At 36.5% G+C, this 13,320-nt stretch overlaps 1 protein-coding gene across 3 annotated transcripts in view; it reads right to left on the reverse strand.

Moving 5' to 3' along the window:
* The window catches only part of SHISA9 (shisa family member 9), a 175,512-nt gene that overhangs the window by 153,865 nt on the left and 8,327 nt on the right, over positions 1-13,320 (reverse strand). For all 3 annotated transcript variants that reach the window (XM_068206800.1, XM_068206799.1, XM_068206798.1), the window contains exon 3: positions 12,450-12,577. In XM_068206800.1, coding sequence (XP_068062901.1) covers positions 12,450-12,577 — 128 coding nt within the window. The remainder of the gene's footprint in view (positions 1-12,449; positions 12,578-13,320) is intronic.

Consider the following 13,320-nt stretch of genomic DNA (forward strand, 5'->3'; position numbering starts at 1 on the left):
TAGAAATAAGAATAATTAGCAGCTAATAAACCATCTGCCAAATTTTGATCTGGTATTTTCCTCCATGACCTTCTGACATATCCTGACTTCTTCCAGACTTCCCTGGACAATTAATTTAGACACTACAAAGCAGGCAGACATGTTCCTGAGAAGTACGTTCTTTGATCCACACAGAAAAGGATGTACCATAGATTATCCTATCCTTCTTTTCTTGTTTTCCTCACATTCCCAGACTTTGATGACTAGACCTCACTGTTTGATGATTACAGACTCTCAGAGCAGCATCTCAATACTTATGTGATTTATGGATCCAAACTGTGCTAACAATGCCCTGTGGCATTTTATTGCACTAACTAAATAACTCGAGGTTTATTGTTCTTAAAAGAGAACAAGGGTAATGTAATTTTTATTTTGTCTAGCTGCCTGTTACTCCCTCCAGTAGCATTTTACTCCTTTGCCCTTTTTGGTGTTATTGAAATCTCAAGGATTGGATGTTTCTACAGCTGTTAGGAAAACAAATGGCTGAATGGAGACAAGAGGCTGAATCTTTATGGTTTTTTGTTTGGCTTGTTCTGCTTGCTGATCAGTCAGGATATGTAGCCCAGGATGGGCAGCTCTGAAAAAATCAGAGATTATTCTTTGGCCAAACAAAATCAAGGAACACAGAAGGAACCTGAGGTGTACTGCATGTGGGTTATTGAGATACAGAGGGGTTGAGGGGAAAGGCATGATCCTCCCTCCTCCGAATGAACAGACACAAGAGGTGGTAAACAGGAAAGGGAAACTTTAGTGCTATTCCAGTGGACAATTTCAGCAGAGTAAAGCACTAAGTTCCAGAGACCAGATTTTCATGGACCACTTGTCTTCCTTTCTAAAAATGTTTGGGTGATTTTGACGCTTATAGAATCTGAAAATCTCTCCTTATGCATAGGGCAGATAGGTGATTCACACTTTGCAGCACAGCTCTAGTTCTGTGTCTCTGGTTCCAGAAACATCTTCATCTATCTCCCTATGTTTGTAGAAAGGTGTCACCTAGGAAATAAAGTGTAGCTTGCAAATAAATATTTCAAAGCTGATTTTCACAAGGAAATGTTAATGGCTCTAAAATGCTAGACTATGACAATACAAGGTCATCATATTATAAAGTGATACATACATTTGTATGTGTTTGAAAGGAACCCTGCAGCACTGCTGTTCTTTACTGTAATTTTGTTACTCTGAGAGGAAATAAACCTAATATATTTGCATAAGGTTATTTAGATCTCATTATGAGAGGCATAGGATCACAGTTAGAAAAAAATTAGTCAGCTAATTATTAGATTACTGCATAAAATTATTAATATAATGAACAAACTGTAGAAAGAGAGCTTAATAGCATAAATTGTATTTTATATGCTTATCCTCTATATCTGCTAAAATTTGGACAATTTCAAAGAAGCATAAACAATTTTAATTTTAATATTCATAAAGATTCAGAAGTTTCTGGTATTTGTTACTGGTTTTGCTACAAACATTTTTATCCAGACTTAGTGCCTGGTCTCTCCATCACCACACTAATGCCTTTGCAATGGTTAAGGTAAAATTTGACTTTGATGCAAAAACCTGTAGACACAAGATCAGTCCCAGAAACATAGTAAAGAGATGGCTTTATAAGTGAATTTTGCCTTTATAGGTCTTAAAGAAACCTTTATTCTAGTTAAATATTTAGGAATAAATCTTCTGCTAATATCCCTTCTTATCCCTTCTGATTTTCTATGGATTCTTGAAGATCTTTTCTGCGGTTAATTGTTTCTGAGAGAAATTATTCCTTTTCACAGACCTCTTTTCTTAAGTGGAGACCCTTTAGCAAGTGGAGACCCTTTAGCAAGGAGGAAAAACAAGAATCCAAGAAAAATAAGTGTTAAAATTGTGGGGAAGATGTTATTAATTATTAATGTAAATAATTTTACTTTAAAAATCCTTAAAGAAGTTCATTTAACTAAGTAAAGCATTTAATGGCAATTTCATTACAGAGCTAAGACTAGAAACTTGAAACTGTTCTAAACAAAATGGTGGCCAGGTTTGTTTTTCACAAGTGATAAGGAATGTTCTTCATAAAATCAATGGTTGTTCACAAATTAAGTTGAAACTTTAACAAGAATCTGGATTACTACAGGAGGAGTGCAGTTTTCCAACCTTAGAGCTTTGAAAAAATGAGAACTAGTTTAAACTGCTGTTATAAATGCAAATTATATTTTTAAACTGGAGTTAGTCATTTGATGAGGTAGAGAAAAAAACACATTTCTTTTTTGGAAGCTTTTTATAAAACACGATCTCATTCTTTTTAACACAAGAATTCATCTATTAATTTGCTTCTGAAGGTATGAGCACACTGTTTCACGTGGCCAAACCTCCCATGCCAGAGCAGCAGAACCAGTCAGGCTGTTCTTGGCCAACACCCCATTGCAAACGTCTTCACTTGGACCCCTCAATACTTGGAGGGGCCTCTGTGAAACAAATCCACAGTGCTCAGTGCACACAGCATTCCAGAAAAATTTCCTACCATTTACGTTAGGGAAAGCTGCCACCTGTGATCCTATTTTGTGCCAGGGTCCAGTGGCTGGGCATTCAGTATCAGCACAAACTCTCCAAGGGGCCTGTCCTGCCCACTGGGGCTGGCAGCAGTTGTTCAACTACAGCAGCTGTGCTGCCAAAGGGCACGAGCATGAAAGGGGAGCACAAGGAGTTCCCTTGCCCCTGTGTGCACATGACTTTTTCTTCATTTGCAGGTGCCCAAATTTCCCTAAAATCAGAACAAAAATGGAAAATACATCTAGCTGAAAACTCCTTCTAGCCTGCTGGTTTCTCAAAAGACTTCTCAGGTGAGTCCAATTTGGTAAATTATTTGGCAGTTTTCACTGCACTTTTCCTAACTAGCTTCTATTGCTCTTGCAATAGAGGATCATTTTTCCTTTTCCAGCACTGAACTGTTTAAGCTGTGGTTTTGGGGGTTTTTGGGTTGTTTTTTTTTTTTTTTTTTTGGTTTTGGGTTTTTTTTTTCCCCTTTTTTGCGAAGCTGTAAGATAAACTCGCTGCATATCCCTTTAACTCTCTCCTTACTCCACATTAACAACAAAACCACAATTCCCCCTCAGTAAAGTATATATGAGGTCCTAAGTGAATTGTAGTGCCCCTGGGTAAAATCCTTGAGTCGTTAAAGAGGATGAGAGCTTTAGTAGGACTTTTGACCAATCAGAATTTCATCTAATTGGCATAAACTGGCCAATATTCTAAGCACTGCCAAAATCCTGGTTTTGTTGCAAGGCTCAGAGACTGTTCCTACCCCCACATCAGAGTCACACCCACAACCACTCTGTACTCCAGGGCTGGAGTCGCTGGTTCGCAGTGCCCTGCTGACAAATGAAACGCTGGCAGGCATTTGCTGCGCTTTCTGTGTTGTGGCATTCTTTGTTGTGCTGGCCAGAATGGCTGACTGCAGGCTCCCTGAAACAATCCAACCCAGCACCACCAAACGGGGTTTGTAGGCACAGAGGAGCAGCTCGTTACAGCCAGCAGAAGGGACAGCAATAGGAAGCACAAGGGTGTTCTGTATGTATAGAGAATGTGGTGAGAGAAAATAATAAAGCAGTTCAAAAGTGATCAGATTAGCTCTTGAGAAGCAAGGGTCTACATGGCAAAGACTGGGGGTTTTTTTCTCTTGGGTGGTGCTCTGGAGAGTGACGGGCTAACTAACACAATGAAAACCAACTTTTCAGGGTAAAAACTGCTCTGATTTTGAGAGTTTCTTGTGGACACTTCGATTTTAACAAGTGCTAACTCAAATAATGTCCAAACTTTGTTATGTACATTCTCCTTTGTATATGCTCTTGGTTGTGTATCCATAGCTCTTTATCAAATGTGCATTTCCTCTGATTGACAAGGAGTGAATGGTAAACAGCAATTAGATTATTTTGGATTATGTTGCAAATTCATTACAGATTCAGAAGTATAGTTATAGCCTTAAGCTTGGGTGAACAGACATGTTGCTTAAATGTATGAGCTGAAATCAAAATTATGTTACTGAAGGAATCTTGAAAGCTATTTAGATGTGATAACTAAAAATTCAAGATTAAATTCAAATCCACATTGTAATCATCTGGGAATGATTATCAATGCAATTTTGTAGCATGGTTCAAGAGATTTTTTTTTTCCCAACTATTTTTTGTATTATAAAAATCAACAAAAAAAGTTAGTTAATAAATATTCAACACACTCAGTTCCCTTCTTGACTTTATCTTTTGATAATAAAACTGGAATCAGAGGCAATATGTACATTTCAAGGAAATTTATAATGTAAAGCAGAGAACATAGAACAAAGTACTGAAAATCATTTATGATTGAAACTGTAGATTGAAGTTGGTGCAAGTCTCTCCCTGAGTAGCATGCTACAATTGCCTCATAATATTGGGATTTGTATTCATGAGCTTTTTAATGTATGCAGCCAACCTCTTTATTGTGTAACCACTGCACTGATTCTGCTTGGAAAAGTTGGGATGACTGATTGAAAAATTAGGAAGGAATTGATTTTACAGAATGTTAAATTTCTGATGAGAGCATTTTAACATCTAAAATAGAGTTTCAAAGTTTTGCACAGCCAAAATGATAAAAACTCATCTTCATAGCTGTGAATATATTACTTTAATGCTTGCACCTGCACATGCAGACCGAACTGATCTGTTTGGGAGTTTACTTTTTTGTCATTTTTGTTACCAATCTATGACTTTTGAGACAAAGTATGAGGGTGGGAGTTCAAGGATTTTGAGAGATGATTAAGCTCTAAGTCAATAGTTAGAAATCATATTGCCTTGGCATGAAAAAGGCAAGCATAGTTTGTGTGAGGGCAAACCCACAATGAAAGCAAAAGGTAGTTTTTGTTTGCCTTTCAGTGAGGTGATTCTTACCATACTAAAAAATAAGGTGTATCAGTCTCTCTCCTTCTTCATTTTGATGAGCACAAATCTGGCAGGATACAATCATAAAAAGGTTGTGTTGATGGTTTGTGGTTTTTTTTTCAAAACATGATTCCTACTAGTTTGGCAGTGCTTTCTGTACTAATTTTTGACATCAAGAGTCCCAGTGACTTGAAAGATAACAAAGGGCATGAAGCACTGATGATTGATATTGCTGACAGCTGTGGTTAGTAGTGGGAATATTTGGCACTGGAAGTTATTCAACAAGGAAAATATTGTTATTTGGTGTGCCTGTCCAATGACAAAATATAATTTTAGATATTAAATTCAGTAGTATAGAATAGGAATAGCACCTCTTTAATCAAATTTGTTAAGTAAAATTTATATTGCAAAGCAAAAGTGCAATCACAAGGGAAACACATCACTGTTTTCCAAAAATACTGAGCTTTTTATTTTTTAGATGGTAAACACATCCCTGCACCATCAGGCAACATCTCAAAGTACAACTCTGCACCCCAATGACAGCAAAATGAGTCTCATCCTTCAGATGTGTTATTGAAGTCTGCTAGTGTGTGACTCAAAGCTGCTATATAATAGTCTAGTACAGCAATGCTCTTTTCTGTCATACCAATACTTTTATTTTATTAAATAATCATTCTGCCTTTTAACTGCAGTATAAAATGCAAAAATATATCCTTAGTATATTTATTACCATAATGTTAATTCTTGCACTAAAGGATAATCTCAGTGACTGACTGTATTCCTCCCAAATACATTTTACATTGATGAATATGTTTATTAATATATGTCAAATGAATTCTCTGAATTAAAAGCTGAATAGAAGTAAATGATAGGATGCAAGGCAGTAATCCAATCTCATTGTTCTTATTGTACAATAAATGAAGAAACATAGAGCAAAAATTTTATTGTGCAGTTCTAATGGAAATCCTTATATGCAGCAGAGCTTACAAAGACCTACCCAACACAACTCAAACCTAAAATTGAACCTAGGATCCATAACAAGTCTCCTGCAGTTTCCAATAAAATCTAGCAAGAAATATTTGAGACCAAAGAAGGGGCCTGCTGAACATATGGAATGACATTAAGTTTGCAGTTTGATTTGATTTACAAACCAATTCCTCAGTCCTGTTCATGCAAAATTTTATGTTTACTATTGCTTTTGCTTTTCATTTTTTCCATTTGCCAGACTAAGCAAACAGGATGATTCCAAAGGCATGGGATTAACTGTTTGGTAGGAGCAATGCCAGAGTTCTGACATAGTACACTTGGTGAAGACTGGTGTAGTTACAAATAAATAGATATTGTATATGATGTATAGTTACATTTTCAAAATCATCATGATTTTTTAAAAATTTAATTGATGAAACCTACCAAAAGTCAATGACAAATGAGATATTTCATTTGTTTTCCTTTTTTTTTTCCTAAACAACCCCAGAATCTCTCAATCTCAGGTTGTAATTAACTTCCTTGAAAATATTCATTGGTGTTTCAAGAAGTTTCAGAGCATCTTCTCATAAATCAGCATCATGCATCTGAATTAAAATTTGAATGTAAATTAGAAACGTTTTATATTAATGATTGTGAGGCTAAACACACATTCAGAACTGATTAAACATTACTGCCTTCAGTGACTGAGTTGCAAGAGGAATGCATTTTCAGACTCTACATTTCCCATACATATGGAAAATTTGGTTTCCAGCATGAAAGCTCTGGATATCTGGAATGCATTGCTATAGCTGTAGTTATATTAAAAAAATTCTGTCACTAATTTGCTAATGCTTTGAAGTTGTAGCAAGATTTCAGTTTAAGTCAGTAGGTAGAAATTCATTTAAAGGTTAAAAAAAGTCTCAAAATAGCTGTGACAAAGCATTTTGCAGCTTCTAACCTCAAACAGAACTTACATTTAAATTTTCAGTATTTCTTTTGACATGGCTGGTGATAGTAGTGTGGGCTTTTACTTGGATGATTACTTTGTAAAATGTATCATTTAAATGTGGACTTTGTCCTCTCAGCTGTATATTACAGTCAGAATGCCATAAGCAGCTCTCTCCCAGGGCTAACTGAAAGATAAACTTGCCTTTAGCTCAGCAATTTAATCTAAATTATCAGATTCTTTTAGTGTTAAGGTGTTTCCTGTATAGACCGCAGAAACCCCAGTAAAATGAGTTTTTGCACACTGGCAGTGAAGAATAAGGCTTTAAATGTAAGCAAGTTCCCAGTACTGCTGACTACAGTCCCCTCTGTCACAGCACTGTGAACTCTTGTGTGCTAAGGACATCCTCCAGTTAAGCTGGCCAGTTTATTCTTCCTCATTCTTCACTGTCTTGGAGCACTCCATCAGCAATACTTCTTCACTCCTTCTGTCAGTCTGCTCAAACTATCTTTTTCTTGGCTGAAAACTCATTAGTGTTGTCCATCTTTCTACTCATAGAACATGGCCCTGTCTACCCAGCTCAACTTCTGAGTCTCTTGTCCTTCTGAGTGAGCAGATTAACAGCCAATTAAAGTTTATGAAGAAAATAGTGCAATTCCTCTGGGACATGCACCCATGCACAAAGCCAGGTCTAAATAAGCATTTCAGTGTAATCAAACAACCCAGACACCAGAAAAGCCCAATGTTATTTGCTCGGTCCGTTGCATTTTGTAGCCCTCTGTCCAAACAAGAGGTTTGGTGGAGTTTCAAGGCCCCTGTCACCAGAAGCACAACGTTACAATAATGCTGCACATCCTCAACACCACTTCTTCAATATCATGCAATTAATTGTCCAACAGTTACTGTGTAAGCAAATACTTCTCATGTTTGATATGCTCCATGAGCTTTACATTTGGAACAGCAGGACTTCTCTTCACTGAAGTTTCTTAGTAAGCCTCCCTGGTTATTTCCAATGACCAACAGAAGGAATTACATTTAGGCAATGTAAGAGAATGAATCACCTGATTTAAACATGTTACGTATGTCAAACATAAAAAAATTAATTTGCCAAAAACAACAAAAAAGCTTATTCACTAGTGATGAAAGACTGAACAATATTGTTGTGACTTCTATATTCACAGTGTCAAACTAGTGACACTTCCTGCCACAGGAAAACACAGACTGAGCTTCTATGTGCAGAAATGGGGAGAAGAACAGGGATATGCAATAGAGAATTTTTATTGTAATGTACAAGGACTTCAAAAAATATCTTCTTATTTAAATGCCTACTGCCTCAACACAGAAATAAAGTTAACTTATCGTAAGGCACCAGTTATAGAGATAGCATAGCTTTGTTTTCAACATTAGCATTTGTTGTTATCCAGTATCCAGGACAACTGACAATCAAATACAGCAGCAAACACAACGCTGAATATATATTTTTTAAAGGTCATTTTAATCACATGTGCTGCAAATCTTTAGCTAGTATTAAAGATGGCCATTTGAAACAGTGCAACATTTCCTTCTTTGAATCATGTGTTTAAAATCCACTTTTTTAAAGTTAAATTCAAACTAAAGAAATAATTCATACATGTCAAACTAACTAAGAGCATTTTTCATCTTAAAAAGCTCCTTAATCTATTATTGGCTTCCTTTTAAAATCACCTTTATCTTGGGAGCCTGCATAAATTGTTTAAATTTACTAGTGCAAGGCTAGTTCTTGGGAAATAGTAACAGAGCATTTACTGATCATTAGGGAAAGTGACTGTGAATTGCACTAACTGAAGTATTTTTTCACTCTGCTATCACAGATCATGAATCAGAAATAATAGCAGTAATCACGTTTCAGAAATGAGGATGTAGCTACGAAGCCTCCTAACTCCCACTCCATCAGTGTTATAATCCCATAAATTAAATAAATCCCTTACTTGAACACTATATGTAGGGAAAAAAAAAAAAAAAAGAAGAGAAAATAATACCTTGAATGCTGCTGCTTTCTCAAGATTCCTTAAAGTCAGAGATGACCATAACAGGTCAAATTCTGCAGAAAGGTTTGCTTTTGGTTTGATGTTTTTAACATAACTTTTTTACTTTATTTTATTTAACATCTCATGTTAGAAGACTTGAATGCTACACTTTTTGATAGGGGTGTGCTGCTTTTTTACAAAGCACCACGAGATTCTAATGTGTATGAATGAAGGGGATAACAGAAAAGCAGTCCTAAGGAAAGCACAGTACTGCAAGAAAATTAGGACAACAACCACTAACGACAAAAAAACTTTTACTAAAAATCATCTAGGTTTTCTGGGTTCACATAAGCAAAGAAAAACCTGTGTTTTTTGGGAACCTCCAAAATGTCTGTTGTTTTCTAAATATCAAAAAAGAAGGGACAAGAAACTGAGTAAACTGCGAGACTCTGAAACGAGCTTTTGGCCTTCCACTGGCCTGCAAGCTCTGGCAAATAGCTGCAGGCATCAGAGAAAATCCTAGTCCTCTGGTAACAAACAGTCCAGAAACAGAAACAAACTCATTTTCAGTGTCAGAGATCATGTGAAGTTTGTCATTTTGACAAAAGAGCTTCCCTTCACAAAACACTTTCAGAACGTATTGGCAACATCAGCAAAATGTTTTCAAGAGGACAGAAAGAGCAAATGAACATTCAAATTAGAACATTTTTAATAATGTTTGGCCTTCAACAGCTTGTCTGAAAGACCCAGTATGGAAGGGATATGCAATGATTAAGAAATTCCTCCTGCCCAATTCATATTTATGGATCAATGTGAAAAGTACATCAGCCTCAAATATTTAAGTCTCATTATGAGATGACAAGTAGACAGAAAGTGGTAACTTAGAAAACTTTAAAAATGCGAATTAAAGTTTATGATGCAATAATTTTACACTATTTCATTTTCTGTGTGTAAGTAAAGACTATGAAATCTGTGATTCACTCTGGTTTACTTGCTTATTTTAAAGTACCCCAAAAAAGCCTGTCACTTTTCCAGCATTGGTAGTAGGTAATGCTTCACTGCTAAAGTTTCTGTCTGTGATATCCACTCTTGCAGTATTTCAGAACTTCACTATAAAATTCTGATTTGCTAAGATACTGAGCTTGAAAAATTTTTCTTAATAATTTTGTCTTTATAGAAAGATTTTTCCAGCGCCATAAATGCACATTTTCAACAGATTTCAATCACTTGTGAGGTTCTGGCTAATTCTAGTAGGTCATTTAATCATGCTTTACATGAGTTTACGAGAACAGAATGGCAACAAATACAGAACAACAATCCACTTGCTATGAAGGAAATGTACGCAATATTGGTTATAGGATGCCTTGAGTAATTTCACCACTTGAAGCTTTGCACTCAACAATCTAAAATTATTGACTTTATGCATAAAGTTGATTAAAGACTGAAACAATTACCATCAGAACTGCTGGTTTCTGAGGTTTCCTTCTGTAGCAGGAATGCCTGAGATGTGTAAGAAGCATTGTTGGGACTGCCCCTATACATGACCCAAATGATTAGGACAGCTCTAAAGTAGCAGCAGTGCTTCTGTGTTGTGAATTGCAGTGGTGCAAGAGCTGCTTCACACATAATTCTTCCCTCTGTGCCAGAGGGCTGTATTCTGAGACAGAAGTGGTATGGATGTCTGGAGTCAGCATAAACCAACATCCCATTAAATGTGTGGTTTTTTTCCTTCCTTGATGCAGTACCTATGTGGCCCTGAGCTGCGTTTATATGCAAGAGTTCCTAAGAAGCAAGGCTGAAATCTGAATTCAAATACAACAATGAGTTTAAAGGCTTGCTCTGTTATGTTGTATATTGCAGTATAAACAAAGAGTTTTAAGCAAAATATCTCAGTGTGATCATTACAAAAATCTAGATAAAATCAATGCAGCAAGAACCTCTTTACTTTCTGACTCCATTAACTGGGATTCTGAATAAACACTTCACATCTGAGAGAAAAGAATGGACCCAAACTTCATTACTGTTTGGTACCATTCCTGCAGACAGGGTCATGTGAAGGATCAGACATCAGCAAGGAGCTGATACAAAGAAGGAAGAGATGCAGTGCACATTCCCATCCTCATTAACCCTTCAGAAGTCAGGCTGCAGGGTATTAGAGCACCTCTGACTGAGGGAGCAGCCGAGGTTCTCCTCCAGAAGTGGTGTTTCTACACAGGTAGGGTGTGTGCTTCCCTCTCTGCACTGCACATCTGCAGAGCCCCAGGTGGAAGCTCTTTGCTGGAAAGCAGGGCAGACAGATGAGGTGTCCCATGATGAGGTGTCACATCTTCCTGTATGTGCAACATTTATTCGAGGACACAGCTTTAATTCTCTCCCATTTCTTTGTAGGGATGCACATAAGGAATGGCCCTCAGCCTCTCCCACAAAGCAGGCACCGGGAGTGCAGGCAGCACGTGGAGCTGCACTTGCTTCCATTGTCTTTACACTCTTCCACCAAAAAAAAGCACCAATAACTGCACAATGCAGTCCAAATAAAACTCCAAATGTAAGCAAACTTTCTTTCTGTAGTTAAGGAAAATATGAATGCACACACTTTAAATGTTTCAAAATGCAAATACCAATGCAGTAAAAGTATATTTGCAGTAAAATGCACATCTACACTGATCTACAGCACAGAATAAAGCCACCCACTGCCTACCAATCTAAACTTTTCTGAATTATGCCTTTTTATTTTATAAATATATTGAACTTGATTTAGTAAATATATCCATTATTTATTTATATATATATATATGTATATATATATATATTTATTTATTTAAGATATGGATGAATATAAGTTACATAAATAAGTATTCAAATTATATTTTCAGTGGCATTGTTTATCACAAGAGGAATATGTATCTGTGCATGAGAAAGATCTGTATTGTGCTGTAATATAGACTGGGAAATAAGTTGTCTATGACTTCAGAACCACTTGAAATGTCACCATATCTCACCTGAAGCTTCAAGGTGCACTTTTGTCTTGCCTTCAATAACTTAAACATGTAATAGCAGATACAGAATAAAAATATTATATAAAAATTAAAATAATAATCTTCTCATCTTTCCCTTGAGAAAAAGAAAACCACATACAACTTGATGCTATCCAGGGAAGTATTTAATTACTATACTAGTGGATATGATCTAACAGCCTAATGAGACCACTTTGCTACTGGATGTTACAGCCCTATGAAACATATTGTTAAATGCAGCTGTAACCACAACAATGGTTGTATTTTGGTATAACGAAACACAGAATAAGGCAAAGGCTGATGAGCTGAGCAAAAACAACAGGTAGAAGAAGACAAAGATACAAAACCAAGAAAACTAATTAAAACTAAATACAGTCACTAATTTTCCTATTCAAAATTTTTTATCTCACTGTTGCACTAATCTGCACTAGGAAATGCAATTTTTCTGATTCTGAGAAAATGAATATTTCTATTTTGCAAGAACCCATATACAGTTGATCCTCATTTGACATTCAGCAGTAATAGTTTCATAATGCTTTTTTCAGTGCCAGCATTCAGCTATTGATAAAGTTAAAATGCAACTCACGTAAGTTATTTGGAGGAGGTCTCGTCTCCATGTTTTCATAATGCTGCACGTGTACTACAATGTTTAGATCTCTTTCCATGTGATCTGTTGTACAAGGTCCTTGAGGTCGCATAACATCAGCCAGAGCCCTGAAATCCAAACAAAACCAGAATGAATCTGCAAAATCAGTAAGACATTAACAGTATGTTCCAAGATCTATTTCAGCTTGCAGTGCAGTCGATCATAATGTCTGCTGGAGAAACCAGCTCCCTTCACAGTAAATGCAGGGACGTAAATTCATTGTGAGACTTCACACCTAAGGCTCTTTTTAGGTTGTCTTACTGACAACCTAAAGTTGCTAGAAGTAAAACACAGAAACACATTTAGTTCCTTAGGTATCTTGGTTTTGGAGGAACATAATTTAAGATCCTTGAGCTTTTTAGAATTTTGCCACTGCATGTGCTCAGTAACATTTATTGCCATCTTGGTTAAGCTGAGCACCTCAGCACCTAGCCCATGGCTACACCTTTCACAAACTGCTTATCTTCACACCTAGATGACCAATTTCAAAGGAAATTCTCTCACATGCATTTATAATTAGCACACACAACACAGTAGTCTTGACAGTTTTCATTCAAAAATGTCACTCAAGTTGAAAAGTCATGTAACTTCCATGGAAAAATACAGTAAGCAGGGATTTAAGGATTTCTCATCCAGATGAGGAGATCAAAAAGGTCTTTTTCTAACTTCTGTGAGTGTCCTAGTCTTTAACATAGAGCAAAGCTTGCATAGGAACTCCCTGCTCCTTTGAAAGCAGTTCAGTAACAGGATGAAAGCTTTGTGCTAGCAAAGAGGGAGTAAGCAAAAGGTTCCTCAGTTAGAGGTTCCTCAG

This window comes from Anomalospiza imberbis, chromosome 16 (genome assembly GCF_031753505.1).
Source record: "Anomalospiza imberbis isolate Cuckoo-Finch-1a 21T00152 chromosome 16, ASM3175350v1, whole genome shotgun sequence".
Taxonomy (NCBI): domain Eukaryota; kingdom Metazoa; phylum Chordata; class Aves; order Passeriformes; family Viduidae; genus Anomalospiza; species Anomalospiza imberbis.